Source organism: Pollachius pollachius (genome assembly GCF_949987615.1).
Source record: "Pollachius pollachius genome assembly, chromosome: 6".
In the NCBI taxonomy this organism is placed as follows: domain Eukaryota; kingdom Metazoa; phylum Chordata; class Actinopteri; order Gadiformes; family Gadidae; genus Pollachius; species Pollachius pollachius.
In genome coordinates, this window is record NC_136939.1 from 19,685,414 (window position 1) to 19,705,413 (window position 20,000).

At 47.5% G+C, this 20,000-nt stretch overlaps 1 protein-coding gene across 2 annotated transcripts in view; it reads left to right on the plus strand.

Moving 5' to 3' along the window:
• Positions 1 to 3,966: 3,966 nt before the first annotated feature.
• nrg2a (neuregulin 2a) overlaps positions 3,967 to 20,000 on the plus strand; it is a 51,387-nt gene continuing 35,353 nt past the window's right edge. For both annotated transcript variants that reach the window (XM_079738530.1, XM_079738531.1), the window contains exons 1-3: positions 3,967 to 4,195; positions 14,085 to 14,250; positions 15,325 to 15,443. In XM_079738530.1, coding sequence (XP_079594656.1) covers positions 4,108 to 4,195; positions 14,085 to 14,250; positions 15,325 to 15,443 — 373 coding nt within the window. In that variant the 5' untranslated portion in view covers positions 3,967 to 4,107. The remainder of the gene's footprint in view (positions 4,196 to 14,084; positions 14,251 to 15,324; positions 15,444 to 20,000) is intronic.

Genomic DNA, 20,000 nt, shown 5'->3' on the forward strand with positions numbered 1-20,000 from the left:
TGCTGCGTGGAGGAGGTGGAGGTGGAGGTGGAGGTGGAGGTGGAGGTGGAGGTGGAGGTGGCGTGTGCTCAGGGTTGGTGGGAGACCAGGGCCAGGCAACCTGCTGATGTGTGTGCACACCCACACACACACAGATGCACACACACAGACACACAAACATGTACAGATAGAAATACATACATGTGCACTGCTTACCCCCCCCCCCCCCCCACACACACACACACACACCCACACACACACACGCATTTGCACTGCACACCAACACACATGCACATACACACACACACACACACATTTTCACTGCGCACCAACACATACGCACACATACAGACACAGTTCCACTGAGGGTTGTCTCTGCTGACGGATCAGATCAGGTGAGCCTGAGCCAATGAGAGGAGACCAGAAGAGGGGGTGGGGGGGGATAGTAAAGGTGTCTCTGAATTAGAGGGGGCACCGCTGGAACTGAGGTTTGTCCCTGCTGGCTTGCTCTAGCCCCAAGACCTGGCCTGTCCAGACCTGACCCTCGGGTGCCCCCCCAAAGAGAGAGAGAGAGAGAGAGAGAGAGAGAGAGAGAGAGAGAGAGAGAGAGAGAGAGAGGGGAGAGAGAGAGAGAGAGAGAGAGAGAGAGAGAGAGACATGGAGAAAGAGTTTGGTAGAAAAGAGAGAGAGCAATAAGAACTAACTTTATTGTAATTATACCTACCTTGGGAACAACTTGTTTCTTCATCTTTTGATCTTTCTTAGCTCCCTTCTTTCAAATAGGTAGAGAGTGATAGAGAGGGAGAGAGAGAGAAGTAGGAAGTGATAGAGAGGGAGAGGGAGGTAGAGAGTAATACAGAGGGAGAGAGAGGTATGGAGTGATAGAGAGTGAGAGAGAGAGAGAGACAGTGATTGAGAGTGAGAGAGAGAGAGGTATGGAGTGATTGAGAGTGAGAGAGAGAGAGAGGTAGGGAGTGATAGAGAGAGAGAGGGGTAGGGAGTGATAGAGAGGGTGAGAGAGAGGTAGAGAGGGATAGAGAGAGGTAGAGAGTGATAGAGAGGGAGAGAGAAGTAGGGAGTGATAGAGAGGGAGAGAGCGGTATGGAGTAATAGAGAGGGAGAGAGAGAGAAAGAGAGAGAGGTAGAGAGTGATTGAGAGTGAGAGAGAGAGAGAGGTATGGAGTGATTGAGAGTGAGAGGGAGAGAGAGAGAGAGGTAGGGAGTGATAGAGTGAGAGAGAGAGGTAGGGAGAGAGGTAGAGAGTGATAGAGAGGGAGAGAGAGAGGTAGGGAGTGATAGAGAGGGAGAGAGGTAGGGAGTGATAGAGAGAGAGAGAGGTAGAGAGTGATAGAGAGGGAGAGAGAGAGGTAGAGAGTGATAGAGAGAGGTAGGGAGTGATAGAGAGGGAGAGAGAGAGGTAGGGAGTGATAGAGAGAGAGAGGTAGAGTGATAGAGAGGGAGAGAGAGAGATAGACAGTGATTGAGAGTGAGAGAGAGAGAGTGATAGAGAGGGAGAGAGAGAGAGAGGTAGAGAGTGATAGAGAGTGAGAGAGAGGTAAAACCCAGGAGAGCCCCCAGTCATTAAAAGTTTTATTTTCTTTCTTTTTTTAAACCCACCGTTTTCATTTCGACTGTTGTCGGCTGTTGCGTAGTTCATTTGAACACCACCCGACTGAGGCGGAGGTTTAGTCATACAGGCTAGGTCAACAATTGAGTTAGCCACATTAGCGTTCACGGTAACCCCGGGGTTTAGGCGGATGCTTCGTCACATTAAGTGGCCACTCAACGCAACGTAGCATCTCGGTAAACGCAAAGTTGCGTTGGCTAGCTTTGAACTTCTGTCCACGTCAAACAAAAGATAAACAGGACGTTAAGGTTGCACATTGCCGGAAGTTTTTGTTAACATTACAGATGTTGATTCACCGAATACTGAGCAAATGTATTTACTGTACGGTTGACCTTCTTTTTCTGTTTAAATTACTCAGCATGAATGACCGTCATAAGATGACCTGACCGTTGTAAGATGACCGTCATAAGATGACCTGACCGTTGTAAGATGACCGTCATAAGATGACCGTCATAAGATGACCTGACCATTCTAAGATGACCGTCATAAGATGACCCTCATAAGATCGTCCTCTTAACCTGATTGTCATAACCTGATCACAATTCAAAGAATGGCATGGCATACTCCAAATCAGCCATATATATAAAAATATCTATCTATATATATTTATACATATTTATGTGTTTATATATACATACATATATATATGAATACTATATTTCTTGTTATTATTATAGTTTATTTTTTATATCTTAATAATCATATCAATTGTTTTCTAAGATAAAACGAGCACTTAGATAATCCCAGATTGGAAATTTGGCAATTTGTACATGTGTAAATGCAATGTGTGTACATCTATGTGCGTGTGAATGTACTTGTACGTGTGTGAAACGGAGAGAGAAAGTGAGAGATGCATAGAGAGGGACAGAGAGATCACTAGATAAATAGAGGCAAGGAGAGAGATCCAACCACAGGCTTGTTAGGACTGGTTAGCGGCTCCGGGTCCGGGAGGGATTGAGGGAGGGAGGGAGGGAGAGAAAGAATAAAGGTGGGGAAGAGTGGGAGGTAGAGAGAGACGCAGGAAGTGAAATAAAAGAGGGAGGGAGAGGGAGAAAGGGAGAAGGGGGTAAGGTAATGGGGAGAGGGAGCAGAAGGGCGCGGAGAGGGAGACAGATAGAGCCGGAGTGAGAGAGTAAAGGGTTGTGGAGAGAGTGAGGGAGAGGAAGAGGGAGAGGAAGAGGGATGGAGGGATAGAGGGAGAGAAGTATAGTGGGATTGAGGGGAGTAATGGGAGGGAGTGGGAGAGAGGGAGGGAGATCTGGTATGATTTTCAAGGTGCCACCTCTTGTCATGTCATGTAATTTGTTCATTCTGCTGTTCTCAGGCCCTGCTGCTCTGAGCTATCTGAAAACATTGTGATTGTGCTGCTCACTAAATCCAAGCCAGATGTGTTGTGTGTCACGTGACCCCGGCTCGCTCGAGTATGCAAGACCCCCCCCCCCCCCCTCTCAGCCCCCAGCCCCAACCCCCAAACCTGGCAAGGGCGGGTCCCGGTCAGAGTGAATTGGGTGGGGTCAACGCACGGGGACGACGTTAATCCTCTGCCTGCACTTCTGCATGGGGCAGTTTATTACAATGTGGTGTGGCCGCAGTTCCCTCTCTCTCTCTCTCTCTCTCTCTCTCCCTCTCTCTCTCTCTCTCTCTCTCTCTCTCTCTCTCTCTCTCTCTCTCTCTCTCTCTCTCGCTCTCCCTCTCTCTCTCTCTCTCTCTTCCCCCCCCCCCCCACCCCCCCCTCTCTCTCTCTCCCTCTGATGGTCTCGGGCTGGGCGTCGGAGCCCCCGGACCCCTGCAGGGTGGCCCCCATCTGGGTTGTCTGGATCCCCCTGAAGCTGCTCTGCTCAATGCACTCTGCAGCGGCTAGAGGGCCTGGAAGAGTCCCTGCTTATCACAAAGATCCTCTAAGGGAACAGGCTATTGCCTTTAAGCAATGGGAAATGCCTTCCCATTCTCCCCCCCCCCCCCCTCCCTCTTTCCCTCCCTCCCTCCCTCCCTCCCTCTCCCTCTCTCTCTCTTTCCCTCCCGTTCTCCCGTCGTTCTTCTTTTTCCGTTTCCAGTTTTCTTGTAACGTGTGTGCCTACCTTCTTTCTGTATTTTCCTCCACACTGCCTCCCTCCCTCCCTCCCTGCCTTCCTTCCCCCTCTGTCACTTCTCTCTCCCGCTAAATCCCTCCTTTCCTCTCTCCCAACCTCCCTCTCTCCCTCTCCCTCCCTTCTCTCCCTCTTTCTCTCTCTCTCGCTCTCCCTCTGCCTCCCTCTGAGTCTCCCTCTCCCTCCCTCTCTCTCCCTCTGCCCTGCTGGGAGGAGGTGGATCCTTGTGTGGCTGATTGCTCTGAGACTATATAGTTGGAGAGAGCTGTCCGTACAAGCTCATACCGTGCTTCCCCTGCCTGTCACACATTCCCCTCAAGGACTACCTACCTGCCGTTCTTTTTTCTTTTCTCCTTGCGCGGCAGTTTTTCCCCCCCCCTTCTCCTCAGAGGATTTACACTTTGTACTGACAGCATGTCGGAGGGAAGAAAGAAAGAGAGAAAAGGCAGAAAGAAGGGAGCTAAGAAGGCACCAAAGGAGAAAGAGATTGATCCAACCGCAGGTAAAATGACATGAGAGGTGGTGCTCTCTCTCACTCTCTGTCTCTCTCGCACCCTTTCGCTGTCTCTCTCCCGCCCTGTGTGTGTGTGTGTGTGTGTGTGTGTGTGTGTGTGTGTGTGTCAGTGTGTGTGTGTGTGTGTGTGTGTGTGTGTGTGTGTGTGGTGCGTGCATTGTCGCCTGCGTGTTTTCTGCCGTGACAGCTAGAAGGCGGGTTTACATGGAGAACGGTGCAAGGTGTCAAGGCTTAGCCTCGGCTCGGCAGGGTGTCTGCGGGTCGTGGAGGACTCCCAGGAAGCGGACGGCGTGTGTAACGTCAACCCGGGGCTCTGGACAGGTCATCAGAGGCACCGTTAGGCGAAGTCCACAATAAAAATCGAATGATTGTCTTCACAGCAACAGCGTTCAATTAGACTAAATGCCTTGGCTTTATAGGAATGTGTTTTGACAGGATCATCTAAGTAGCTACTTAGTAATTGACACCTGTGCTTAAGTAAGGAACATCTGATTAAGTCGTATTGTTCAAATATGATTCATATATTGCTTTAATGTCATGTTGGGATCGGCGCAGTCACACATTCAGGGTGAGTTCAGTTGGCCTACTTTGTGTTCGCTAAAGGCTTATCGTCTCATCCAAACACAAATGGCAGAATCAGAATAGCAGCTGCTTGTCTTTTGCCGAGTCCCAAACGTAGCAATGTGCCTGCTCACTGGTGGCAGGTACAAGCCCCAGCACGTCGCTGTGGTGTGACCTGGGGTCACAGGAAAGCCCTGCCCCCCACCACACACACCCCACCCCACACCCCATTCAGCTCCTCCAAACATCTTCAGGACGCCGCCGCAACCGAACCCACTTTTCCTTTGAGCGTCTGAGCTAAAGTCACTAGAACTAGTATCAGACAGTGGGTATAAGGTTTGTTTTTTGAATGCAGCTCCTCTCTCGTTTTGTTTTGTTTTTGTTTAGAAAGAAATGTTTGGAGGCCATTTTGTGCTGGATCCTTCCCCTTTATCAGAGATCATTTTATCATCGTGCGTATTTGAAAGTGTCTGCTGACTTTGAAGGAAGAAATAATCATCGCTCAACGAATGAAGACATAACAAATTAACTGAAAGAGACTTTGAATTAGTCAGAGGCCACACTAGACACAGCCCCCAACAACCCCCCCGTCCCCCCAAAAAAAACAATCGGTGACATAACTGAGGTTACCATGGGATTTTAATAATGCCATAATTTCATGGACTGTAAAACCTCAAGTTGTGTCAGCATGTTTTTGGCCTGGTTTCCGACCCTCATTCACCGCCACCTGTGGAGGTCTTTACAATGGGAGCAGTGATGTTATAACCATTATGTTTTGCCTATTATGACCCATAACTACGCGTCACGCAAGCGGCTTAACCCAGAAGTCACTAGCTGGGCCGACGCAGTGGGCAGGGGAATGGGACAAAGGGGGGTTTCCTCCTCAGCAGGTCAATACAGCTCGATTTACGATGCGTGATCCCCCGATTAAGCAGGCAGAATTAGCATCACCTGGATGAGGGGCAGGTCGGGTAAATCAAGCAACAAAAATGTGAATGTGCCTTTGAAAGTATCGGCTGTGATGTCCGACAACGCTAAAGAAGATCTATGTACGAGGCGAGGTGTGGGAGACGTTGAGGGGCTCAGTCTGGGGGTCGAAGTGTACGGGCTGTGAGGGCAGTCAGAGACCAGCACACCTGTGTAGAGGGTCCCACCAGGGGATTCCCTCCTACCTCGGCCCCCAGAGGACCTCTCTGTCTCGCTCTGTCTCTCTCTCTCTCTGTTTCCATCCCTGGCTATGTCTCTCTGTCCCACTTTATCTATCTCTCTGTTTCCGTCTCCCTCTGTTTTTCTCTTTACGTCTCGCTCTCTCTGTCCCTCTCTCTGTGTCTCTCTCGCTGTGTCGGTCTCTCTCTCCCTCTCTACCTCTCTATCCCTCTCCAATGTTCCCACTCTATTACTCTCTGTCTATCTATCTCTGTTTCCATCTTTCTTACTCTGTCTCGCTCTCTTGTTCTCTCACGATCTCTCTGTAATCTCTCTCACTCTCTGTGTCTCTTTCTATCTCTCTCTCTGTAGAGATGTCATGTTAAAACAGACTTAGCAATAAAATAGGCATACAAAAATAAACATAATGGACTGCCCAATACCTGCAATGCCATCAAATGCTGAAATGATCAACATTGTTTAAGTAATCATAGTTTTGAGGATTGTCATTGTTAGGGAAAGTTGTGTGTGTTCGCTCAGTCACTCAGTGGTTAATACGTGAACTAACTAAGTATGTTCTGATATCAGCAGGTTTTAGGACATTTCCATGTAATTATTGGGAATGATGGATGTAGAGTTAGCCCATCATTAATTTAGTTGAAAAACAACAACCTTGCCAACTGTATCCTCCTCTTCAAGTTGATTTACTGAAACATGACACCCTGCCATCCATCCCTCCCTGACTTGTAAAATAGTTATTATTCCATCCATATCTTTGATTTGAAACATTGAAGCTTAAAAACCAAACAAATAGCGGCATGTTTTACCACAAAATGACACTATCATACATTTGCCAAAAGCATTACTACTTTATAATTTTACAGCATTTCAATGCACACAAAGACACACAAACACACACACACACACACACACACACACACACACACACACTCTTTAATGACCTCTTCTATGGGTCTTCATTTATGGTCATTTAGACTTCTAGCGTCTAAGAATAAGCAGTTAAATAAATAAAAAAAAAGTTATCCTTCCCAAGACGATAATGAATATTAACTGATTTATGACCTGAAATCTCTACCTTTAAAACATTCCTTTAACACCATTGATTAATGTCTTGGCTTTTCTCTTTCCCTCCGAATTTATGTGTGTGAAATCACTTAGTCCTCTGCTGGTGCCGAGAGAGTTATATTATGTAGCTGCATCCTTTTAGCTATTTATTATTTTTATTGAAAATACGCAAATTTACTTAAGAAATCCCTATGATCCACAGCAGCAATAATTAAACATGAAATTACGTCTACATCTTAAGTTCCTGACCTGAGATCAGGCAGGCTGCGCGTGTGTAACGATTGATTTCAGTGTTTTCTGCTTCAAACGTGCCGAAGAATGCTAGCTTATGCCTTTCGTACTAAAAACTTTAGCTAATCATCGGTATGTGATTTGGTATATTGGTTTGTGATGTGACGTGTACTCATCACATAGCAAAAATAATGTTTCTCATGCTTCATGGTCAGGGCTAGGGCAAGTGTTTAATAGGATTAACCATAAAAACATAACGTTTAGATGTACTGGGTTGTGCAGGTGATTGTATGGAGTTGTGTCAGAGGCTTTCCATTGACATACAAACTGTCACAGAACTCAATCGTAACCGTCGCCTTGGCAACTTAGCTAAAAATGCTATCACATGACTGCATGCTGAGTGTTTGCCCAACATGCTACACACTACGGTGCATTAGCATGGCTGTTGGGACGGATGAAATACTGCGACCTGCCACTAGGGCCGTGATACAGGTTAAAGAAAGTTTGACCCTTATAATTATAAGATAGATAGATGGGTGCTTTTATTATCCCTGTGGGGATATATCTTTGTTGCAGCCCAACAAGACAGAACAAGACCAAACAATTAACTCACGGTAGACAACAGAACCCCAGTACACAAAGAAAAAAAAAACGAAGAAAGGGCTAGCGGTTCAAGAGGGCTTAGGAGTTAAAATAGTTAAATGAATGGAGAATTGAAGAATGAAGAATTTTATATATATATATATATATATATATATATATCTTCATGCTGAAGAAAAAATCGTGTACTTCAAGTGACTTCAATGTGCCAAAGGGTTTGGAAATGTTTTGACCTGAGACTTTAGATGTAAGTGAAGGGATTAATACCTTTTTGAAAGTTTCTCATGTATGGCAAAACCAGCAGGCCTATTTGTATATGTGGTGAACAAGAAAGCCTTGAGGAAGAGAGTGTGGTTTAAGTAAACAAATAGTTGTTCAGCTAACAATATCAGCTGTGGATATTTCCCAATTCTCATAAAAACAAAAAGAATTGGCCTGTCTGATTTTAATTGGCAGTGGTTTGTTGTTGGCACTGAGGCATTTTTAAGGAAAGAACTTGTGGGGGTACACAAATCCAAAATATCCCTCTGATTCTGTTTAGAGACCATACGTGACCTACTGTGTCCATGCCAGGAAGTAAATTAATGTGTATTTTCAAAATAAAAGTAACCCAAAACCTGCCCTTACTTTAGAAGCTTGGGGCTTTGCAGCTGGAACATCATGTCAGAGAGCTGATACAGAAAAAAAAAATGCAGTTGCTGTATATTTACCAATGTTACTGAGAGTAGGCTGAGGCAATACAGAAATCGCATGTCTTGTGACATGCAATTTCTTCCCCTTCATTTGTTTTAGCTAACCATAATACGACAGACACGAAATCACTGCATATTGCGCGATATGACATCAGTTTGTTTGCTCTTTCTCCCAGAAGCATAGCAATTACTACCGCAGAAGAAAGCAACCATTCCTCACCCCGGATGATGTATTGGGACAGAGTTTGCCAACATAAACCCTACTGTGTTTGTTAAAAGCACATTCAATCGTTTTCTTTTTGCAGATTGAATGCAGTTTTGTGAAATGGACGTTGCTACTAGGTCCATGTGTTTGTGAACGGTGAACATGTCTTTGACAGTTTACACAATGCTCTCCAAAAACATCCATCTCCTTTAGTCTCTGTGGTCCACAGAGGAGTCCTAAGACGAAGGGGAACATATTCATTACTGTGCACACACAAAGCATAGAGAGCCGTACCAAATATCATCCACACGCTTTTGTCGATTTAGGAAGTTATTATAGTTGTGATAACAAGAGGCATCCATGCCAGAGAAATGTGGATAACATTTGGCGTGGCCCGGGTTCCAGCATAATGCATGTCTAAAAATCCCACAGAGCAGAATCCATTTTTAGACCATGTCAGTGTTTTACGTCAAAATATTTTCACAATAGTCGATTTCTTAAACAACCTAGGCCATTTGGCTGACATATTGTTTGATTTAGAGTAGAGCTGATTGGTCATAGTGCAGGCGGACTGTGGGCTGTGGGTTTTATCCTCCAGTCGGGCACTGCCTAAACAGGCGTTGTGTTACAGTGATAAGTGTCCTGCGGTTGAAAAACTCTTTACACTCTTAAGGTTCCTCACTTCTCCCCCTGCTACCTTGTAACGTCTTCTCAGGGTGATGGCAGCGGTTAAGGCTGGGCTGCTTTGGTCGGGACAAAAAGCCAAAAGCTCAAAGTCGTGTCAGAAGAAGTGCTTTTTGACCTTCCCGAGGTGTAACAACCTTGTGTTGAATATAGCTATCGTATTGTTGCTTGTGGCCCTGGCTTTGTTCTTGGGGGCTCTCTATTCTGCTGGACTTCTCCAGCTGTTGCTCGGGGTATGATATCTTGACATGGAGGAAAGGCATCCATTCTCAAATTTGATTTTCCTTTTTTTTTTATAGCTCGAGTCTGCAGCTGCCACTTGGCTTCAAGCGCACGGCGGAGCGAGCTGCTGTTAACTTGAGCTCTTGGAGGGCCCCGATCCCTGGTTGACTTATGTACTGTTCTGCTGGCCTCGCTGAGAGGAGAAACATCAAATTGTCGGGAAGAGTATGACGTTTGACATACCAGTGTCTTCTTTAAGTCATGTACATAATCTCTGTCTCATTTCAACCAATGTTCCCTAGCATTATGGTATTCGATACGAAAGTGTCGTTGGCCGACACATGTTGGACGTTTTTTATTAATTTATTCTCTCATGCTCAAGTAGCTCCTAACTTCCATTTTGAGTCTTGTGTCTGTAGGTCCTAGCTGGCTCCATTAGTGATTCTTGTGTCTGTAGGTCCTACCTGGGTTCCATTAGTGAGTCTCATGTCAGTAGGTCCTCTGAGAGATGCCTGAGGTCTGTCTAGCATTGAACAGATTTACAGGTTATGAATCACCTATCCACTCGATCGTCTGTGAGGTCATGATAATGTTTTTCTTTTGGGTGAGGCTGATCATACGTAGGTTCTTCTAATAGAGATTAAAGCACTGTGGAATGAATAAGCGCACATACGTAATAAGCTATTCCCCGCGGCATTTGTCATCATGATATCATTAGGTCTCCTCGTAGCTGACGTTTAAGAGACAATAAAGTCCAACGTGGTTCGTGAACCGCAGTGTTCGTTTGCTTCATGGCGCTGTTTCGGTGACTTTATATTCACACATTTGGCTAGTTAAAATGACATTGTTATTGGTTGTCAAATGAAAGCTGACCCCGGCAGTGTCCTCAACTGGTCAGGACAGATGCATATGGTTCTTGACGTCAGCTGTAACAGATGTTTACACTGGGAAATTGATGTACAGTTTATAACCCCACTTGGTATTACAATGGACCAAGTATCCTGCTCTCCGGTTAGGATCTTTCCATCGCTACCTACCTTCCTATTCTTTATTTACCCAGGTTTTTCCCTGTTGTGTTGCCGTACCCACATTTGTGTTTGTATGTCGAACAACAGTGGCTCACAGATGACTTTAACATGTTCAACTTGACTTCAACTTGTATGCATAAAGTGTCCATTTGGGGAGCAATAAGTACAGGCCTTATGATGTATGTTTTGTAAACACCAAGCGGGTACTTTTTGAATTATTTTTCAGAAGTACAGTGTTGTAAATATTTATATTACTCTGTGCCAGTGAACGATCTTCCACGCCATCAGGATGCACTTTGCTAATTGCGGGGACTGCCAACTGAAATCCAGTATAAACGGCATATACTGTAAACAGAGCAGCGCAGTGCTTACTGTAAACCTGGTTTTCCCGTTTGTACATTAAAGTGTGACATGAAAGTACCGTCCCCTTGAGTCATTACCGCCTCGCAGCGTCCCACCCCGGGCGGGTGTGTTGTTATCTGCTACGAGGCCTGTCTGTGCTGAGTAGGCCTATCTGGACCAGATATCTCACTGTAATGGACAGAAACGCACACATTTTGCCAGCCGCCCCCTTTCCAGGAACATGTTTACATTGGAAAGATCTCCTCAAACACATTGACAACGCATGGCAGAAGGCCAGTTAGGCATGTCTTTAAGAAAACAACCAAGACCTACAGATTTGGAATGGAGGAGAGAAGGGTGGTGGTTATATAAGCAGCTTAAACGAGCCATCAAGACTTACAGGGAGATGGAAGGACGATGACAATGGGAAGGAACAAGGATGAAATATTGAGTGTAAAGAAAACCCCGCAATTCAACGGAGACTGAGAGTGGAGAGGGCGGGGGTGATTTATGATCCGCGCGCCCTATCCAGCTTCATCGGCCTTGATTCCCCGCAGAACTCAACTTGTTCGGGAGGAGAAACCAGAATAAAAACAAAAGCACAGTGAGGGAAACCACGGCTATGTTACAATAGACCATCATCAGCGACACAGCTTTCTATGCTATCCTCTCTGTCCATTAGGCACAGGCTTAGGTGGCCAGAAATCCCAATACATCAGCGGAGACACTGGTAGTCTAGCCACTGAAACAGAAGTGGGGAAGAGGCCAAACTCACTCATACACACACACACACACGCACACACACACACATACGCACACACACACACACACACGCACACACACACACACACACACACACGCACACACAGACACACACACACACACAGACACACACACACACGCACACACACACACACAGACACACACACAGGAGGCAGAAGACATCCCCCCTGAAACTCAGTTATGCAGCCCTGGCATTGCTCAGGGAACTCCATTGGCCAGCGAGTGGAGGTCACAGGGCCAGGGATCCTGAGCTGAGGTGCACTAGACCACGGGGACCGCGCTGAGCGGCTGGACACTGTGGCAGGAACTGCCGTGCACTCTCTCTCGCGGGCTATCTGGCCCGAGCAGACAGGGCCATCTGCTTTGTGTCCCCCATCTATCAGGTTTAAACAGCTTAAAAAGGCATCTGCTGCGTGCGTTCAAATAATACCGCAAACTGCTCTAAGCCGGGATAGAAGCAACAAAATAAATAAGTACATGCCAGAAAATGCCTGCAGAATTAAGTTAAAGTGGAAGGTCCTGTAGACGAGCATTGCTTCATTTTAAGGGGCGGGGGGGGACACATGTTAACTGGTGGATTTCTTTTGCAAATGCTTTTTTTCTGGGTCCCCCGAGCGAGTATTGACACACATTTGCTGTGCCATATTTTTTGGTGTTGCCTCAAATCCAGTCGCTCCACAGATCACGACGTTGCGACTAAAAATAGAAAGAGAACAGGTATTGCGCTGTGTTTTTTCATCCGTTCAGAGATATTGCATTCATGCCAGGTCAATAATCTAGGCCGATCTCGCTCCCCCCCACAAAAAAGGAGGACAACTGAAGAGCTTTAGTGCACCTCGGTTTTATTTTCCAGTTGAAGTCATTTACTGTGGTGTTGCTACAATTGCTACCCTTTCATCTGATTTTTATTTTATTTTACTTCACGCAAGACCTCGACACAAAAAGTGTCTAGCCCTGTGAAGCCCCCCTGGAGACCGTAGCCATGGCAACCGCGATAAAGGGGCTTACACTAATAAACCTTAACTAGAGGATCGCATAGTTCAGCGGGTACCTGGGGGCAGAATCTTAGTTATTTATGTTTGACCGCCGGAGACTTGCAGATGTGACCGAGTCTGAAGGATGCTGTAATGAGAACTTAGAGAGAAGGGGGGGGGGGGGGGGGGGGGGGGAGATAGTGAGAGAGAGCAAGAGAGAAGGGGGAGAATGAGGTGGAAGAGACAGAGGAGGGAAAAGAGAGAGAAGAAAGGGGGAAGAGGGAGAGATAGAGGGAGAGAGGGGGAGGAAGAGAGAGGAGGTTAGAGAGGGGGAGGGGAGAAGGACAGAGGGAGAAGTAGACAGAGCGAGAGAGAGAGGTGGGGGAGTCCCTGCTTGACCCCCTCTCACCCCTTCCCTCTCCCCCTCGCCTGGGAGACATGTTCCTCTACACATGTGTGCAGCTGTCAGCTGGCCAAGTGTTTTTAGCATGTTTTCAAACGCTGCAAAGGCCACGGATTGTGTTTCTCGTTCCAGTTGGACCACATCTCTTTTTGAGGGAATTTCTATTTCTTTTCTTTTCTTTTTCTTCTGGCCCATTATGATAATAATGTGACAGGATGATTTGATAATGATTACTTGTTTGACAGAAAGCCCTCCATTTTGTGTTGCCCAACTAAATAACATGTAAAGTACAGCTGGGGGTGGAAAAAGCTGTTCCACTCTCATAATATTACAGGTGATCATTTTATAATTATTACAATTATTTGTTCCGTATTTATTATTTTTTAACAACTTTTGCTGTTGTCTGTTGCTTGGCTTGGTCCGAGTAACGACTGTGTTGCTTTGCTTGTCTCTGGGCGACCAGGACAACACACACATTAGGCCCCTTACTGATTCCGATTCCTGGCTGATGAGAGAGAGTGTGCGTCCCTGGTGCCCACATCTGCTCAGCAAAGCCCTGAGGGGGCTACTTCTCTATCTTTAGGTTCTCAGACAGACAGACAGGCAGATTGTCAGACAGGCAGACCAGGCAGACATACAGTAAGACGGACAGAAAGAGCCAAGACAAAACATTGAGATGTGGTGTTGCATAGATGGTGGTCTTAAACTCTGGGGTCTTGCATCCCCCTGTCGTCACGAGAAACAGCTGTATCACCTCACATGGTAAGGGACACCCAGGCAGGTCCACTGCATGTATAGAAAACATAAAGAGTAACGTCTCTCCCTCTCTCTCTCTCTCTTGCTCGCTGGCTCTCTCTCTCTCTCTCTCTCTCTCTCCATATCTTTCCCCCCCCCCCTCTCTCGCTCCCTCTCCCGCCCAGCTGCTGCCCCAAGGCTAAAGCCGATGAGGTACAAGCCGTTGGTGTACGCGGGAGAGAAGCTCACGGTGAAGTGCGAGGCCACGGGGAACCCGGTGCCCACCTACAAATGGTACAAAGACGGCAAGGAGCTCAAGGACACCAAAGGCATCAACATAAGGAGCAGCGCGTGAGTACACCACACACACCGACCCCTCCCCCCAGACGGCCTTGAAGTGTGACGGTGTGCTGCCGCGCCGCCACACCTCACAGCCCCGTTGTTGTGTTTATGAGCTGCGTCTCCCCACCCCCCCGCCCCCCGAGTCTCCCCCCCTCCTTCCACCCCACCCCTCTGTCCACTTAATTAAAAACAAAGTAAAGACCATCGTATAGATTAAACGATATCTACAATTGATATTTAATAAGGCCCCCAGCCATAAGAAGTGTATAAAAATCGAATTCCATTTCAGTGTAATGTATTGCGTCTGTCCAGGGTTATGGCTAAATGGGAGGAGAGAGAGGGAGAGAAAGAGAGAGAGAGAGAGGGAGAGAGAGAGAGAGAGAGAGAGAGAGAGGGAGAGAAAGAGAGAGAGAGAGAGGGAGAGAGAGAGAGAGAGAGAGAGAGAGAGAGAGAGAGAGAGAGAGAGAGAGAGAGAGAGAGCGAGGAGTGAAGAAGTGTGGCGCTCAGCACAAGGACAGAGGAGGAATCCCCCCCCCCCCTCCCTCCGACGGAGAGGCAGCTCTCCTGGGGCCCCGGGGGCCACCCTGAGCCCAGCTCTCTGGGGGGACGCTGGTACAGCAATAGGGCCGTCAGGAGCGCTAACGGTGACGCCCCCACGACATGCAGCAGAGACATCGACTCATCGGGATGTAAACCCTTATGGTCGCGATGAGGAGACACGCCCTCATAGGGGCCGAAACACCGGCTTTGAGCCGTCTGACGGGAGAAAGGAAAACCAGTTGAGTCTGATGGCGTCCATGATGCTCACTGGAACGGCCCTCAGCCAGAGTTAAGAATAGAGTTTAGCATGCCGTGACATTCCTATCGACGCCGTGTCACGCTCCCCGTTGTTACCGTGACGATAGGGTTCTCCATACCGCCCAGACGACACGCTAGCTCGCAGGTAGTGCCCCCCCCACCCCCCACTGACACAAACACCCACACACACCCCCTCCAGTGTGTTTCCCCGTGGCCCCCATGTTGTTGTTGTTGTTGTTGTTGACGTGAACCCCCCCCCCCCTGTTTCTCGTTGCTCCCTTGCAGCAAGAACTCGAGGGTGCAGATCAGCCGAGCTAAACTGGAGCATTCTGGGAATTACACGTGCGTGGTGGAGAACTCCCTCGGCCGGGAGAACGCCACGCACAACATCAACGTCCAAAGCAGTGAGTACTCAAGCTCCTCCTACTTCTCTCTCACCCCCCCACCCACTCCTCCGTCCCCCTTTCCGCTGCCACTTGCTGCTCCTCTCCCAGCGACTGATCTCTGGGCGAATAGAGGACTCAAAGGAGCACCGCCGAGCCTGCGATGGGGGGGGGGGGAACAATGGCAATATGCATCCTGGGCGGCCAGCTGTCCCGGACACATGGCCGCCCAGCGGCGGCGGCGGCGGCAGCGGCGGCGTTGCTGGGGCGCGGGCCCCGGCGAGGCCCCGGGTCCATGTGTGGCAGCATGTGTCGAGATAAGCACGCCCGCCAACTGGGAACAGTTGCAAACCGCCGAGCCGTCTGTAGGCAGGAAACGAAGTGACACACACACACACACACACACACAATCACAAATGTACATGACATGACCCATCCCCCCCCAAAACGGCTGATTCCCCCCCACACCCCCCCAGGGCAGAATGCATATCTATCGTATGCATTATACAGACTTGAAGAAGGTAATGGCGTTGGAATGCAGAGGAGCTGTGTGAGTCGTTTGCGCCGGTGGATCTGATACGGGTGAGGATGTGTTTGATGGTCGGTCACATGTGTTTGGAGAAGTTAAGTAGGGGGGTCACCGGGGGGTTTGATAACAGCTGCCGCCGACCGGGGTAGTGTAAGAGCTTCCTGTGTGTAGCCTGGGTGGTGTTTGTGTGTGTGTGTGTGTGTGTGTGTGTGTGTTGTGAGGGGGTGGTTATGGGTGCGTGTGTTGTGAGTTGTGTGTGTGTGTGTGTGTGTGTGTGTGTGTGTGTGTGTGTGTGTGTGTGTGTGTGTGTGTGTGTGTGTGTGTGTGTGTGTGTGTGTGTATTTGAGTGTGTGGCTTTAGTGGGTCGTTTATCCTCTACTACACTTAGGAGGAAAATGAAAGACTTGGAAGACCCTTGAGGAAAACAAGCTAAACTAAGCCAAAGATCTTCTGATATCAGACCCGTTAAAACTCAGCAGTGATTATCTGCCAAAGAAAAACGACCTGATTCAGCTTCATCCACAGATGGGCTTACTGTTTCGCTCCACTCAGAAACCCAGAAAGGAGCCGTATTGTTTGTGGTGGTGCGGGGCTTGGTTGGAGGTGGTGCTTTGTGATAGGTTGGTTTGCTGGTTGGCTGGAGGTGTGTTTGGCCGGATTAAGTGAAGATGGTGATTGGTCGGTTGGTCGAGAGAAGATGGCGCAATCGGTCCGCCTGTCATAGGTGACTTGTTGTTTTGGTGCGTTGAACGGTGAGGCCGGTGGGCTGGACGGGTCGGAGGACGCTAATCTTCCCATGAGAACCGCCTGGTAGCTCACACACTCACACAGTCACACACGGACTAAGTGCCATCGTAATTTCCCCATTGACACAAACACATCAAGGACTGCCTTGAAAACAAGCGGGGGAACTCTTTATAAAGGCGGAGTGTGCCACCAAACAAGATCCCCTCCTGCTCAGAGGGAAGGCATGTTGGAACATCTGTTGTCTCTGGTTGGTCAGGAGAAGGCGTCTCAGAGCCAATGATTCATCCGGGCTTCCATAGCCAAAGACAACTGTTCCTCCGAGGAGGTCTCAGCACAACACACACTCCTTGTTGTCATCATTAACATCAGAAAGGAAGGCTTCAGCACTGCACAGACTTGTTTTTCATTCTGTTGCAAATCAAGTATCGTACCTGAAATGAAGTGTGACCTACATTTTTGTTGCGTGTGAATACCTCGTGTTGAAATAATGCTGTGACTTTTCTTGGAAAGTCTAGGTAGTGAATAGTGATTAACAGCAAGGTGGTTTGAGAGTCAATGTTTGTAGATTAGTAGTTAATTAGTTAGTAAAGTCATTTTTAATTTAGTTATAAAGTTTGTTATATAGTTAGTTTTTGTTGGCTATCCCACATCTATTCAAATGCTTTGCTTTGGCCATTGTGTAGTATTAGTCTGCTGCAAACATTTTTGGCCTTTGTTTGTGGTATTTCTTTCCGTATTTAACAGCAAATGAAGGGGATGTGGGAGTGAAGCTGTCTGCTTTATGTTTGATTCCCGGGGACATATGGACATCATCCATGATGATGTCCAATTAAACAGCACATTTATTGACCATTTATTGAAAAATCTAAGACACACTGTGTTTTGGGGGAGTGGAAGAAGCCACAACTAAAAAGATAAAATCTGACACCTGGTAATAAACTCAAATTAAAATAACCCCCCTGAAAGAGTATCTTTCAAACTTTAAGCATTAAATCAGTAAGTACACTGTTATTTATCTGGGGCTCACATGAATTGGGCATGCCGCTTGGATGATAAACACAATTTCAAACTGCTTTGACCAGTTTAGCTTGCCATGCTGATCTGGTTACTTGGAGATACGCTTGACCCATTTTGCTTGCCATAGTGATCTGGTTACAGGGGGGTTAGCTTTGGAAATTACCTTGTTAATCGCTGTCACATAACTTTTTATTGAACGTACAGAAGATCCATGTTGTAATACTTTACTAGGAACAAATGGCCCGACTTGATCATGAACAGGTGTGTGGACCGCATGCCAAGTGTTTGTGTTTTTATTAATCTGGAATACCACTTTAATAGCTGTGCCCTTTTTTTGTTATTTTGGACTTCATGTACTGAACTTGGGCCCGTTACAGAAACAAGATGATGATGACTATGATGTTGATGATGATGTACTTTGGATTGCACAATGTTTAAGAAAAGATCAATCCGATTAGATAAAAAGGAAATCGGTTGCCACAGCGACGTCAACAATCAAAGATGAGTTAGGATCATGGAAAAGTAAGGTGCATTAGCGACGCCAACAGAAGATAAATATTAGGGCCTGCCCCGGTTGTCACCTGGGCTCTGAGCTGTGAACGTGTGTGTGTGAGCGTGTGTGTTTTGTTAGTATGCAAGTATGTGCATATGTGGTTATCTTACATATGTATGTAATGAGCTGTATGTGCAATCGCAGCATGTGTGGTATGTATGTGTGTGTTGGTTTGTGGCTGTCTGTCAGCAGTGACATTTCCTCAAATCTTTTCCTCTTTTCCAAACAATGGCATCACTGTCTGCCATATCTTTAACCAGATGACTGATTATCCCAGAGAGTGTGTGTGTGTGTGTGTGTGTGTGTGTGTGTGTGTGTGTGTGTGTGTGTGTGTGTGTGTGTGTGTGTGTGTGTGTGTGTGTCTGTGTGTGTGTGTGTGTCTGAGTGTGTGTGTGTTTGTTTGTGTGTGTCTGTGTGTGCGCGCCTGAGTGTGTCTGAGTAAGTGTGTGTCATTCTTTACAAAGCTGTGACTGAACTGTGTGTGAGAGTTTGTGTGTTCCTGAGTTTTAGTGTGTGTGTTTGTGTGTGTTTGTATCCTTGTGTGTGTGTGTGTGTGTGTGTGTGTCTCTGCCTCTATGTGACTGTGAAAGTGTTTTTTGGATTTCTGACTTAAAGCGTGTGTGTGTGTTTGTGTGTGTGCAAGAGAGGTTATGCGTTATTAACCTGCATATGTGTTTGTTTGTGCCTGAGAGCAAGTGCGCATGCATTCATCTTTGTGTGCGTCACAGTACGGTGTGTTTCCTTTCCCTTTCGACATGCATGTGTGTATGAATGTGACTCTTGAGTGTGTGTGTGTGTGTGTGTGCGCGCGCCTGTGTGCTTTTCAATAGACAAGTCCCATTGTGCTACAGCAGCAACACGCCTAGTACCTCGTCGCTCCAGGGTACGGGGCAAGACGGGGCGAAGCAGAGATGGTATGTCCATAGACAGGAGGAGGACGAGGGTTGGAGGAGCGCGGGTGGGGGGGACTCACACTACATCAATGGATCAGAAACAGGCTGTAGCTCACAGCGGATGCTTTTGTGTTTGTGTGTATGTGTGGGTGTATGTGTGTGTGTGTGTGTGTGTGTGTGTGTGTGCGTGTGTGTGTGCGTGTAAACCCCAGTGTGGCCGGTGAGGCTGAACCCAAACACAACACACCACGGCACTAGACACACTATGGGTGGTAGGTGGACCCCTTTGTCTCTGCCTTTGACATGCATGGGTCTCCAATGAATAAAAGACACTTGAGAGCGGCACACCCCTCCCTGTTGTTGTCAAAACAAGCCAGTAGGAGGTGGTGCTGGCGGTGGTAATCGTTGTGGTCTGATGGTTGAAAGTGGGGGGGGCGGATGTGCTCAGATGGTGGGTTGTGGTGGGTGGGGTTGGATGGTTGTGGGTGGGGGGTGGGTGGTGGTGTGTACGGTAGTTGTTGTCAGTGGTGGTTGGGAGCTGTGGTGTGGTGTGGGCTGTGTGTTGTGTGTTTGTGGAAGCAGACGACTCTGGGTTTGTGCGAGAGCCTGTTTTAGATTCTAAGGTCAGAAGAGGAACTCCTCCAGGGGGGGGGGAAGGCTGCTGCTGCAGTATGATGTGGAGGCTCGGTGTAGCTGCAGTATTATCTCAGTGTGTGTGTGTGTGTGTGTGTGTGTGTGTGTGTGTGTAGGGTGAGGGAGGTAGAGAGAAAGAGAGAGAGAGAGAGAGAGAGAGAGAGAGAGAGATGAAGAGTAGTGCTAAACTGACGGGGGGAAATAAA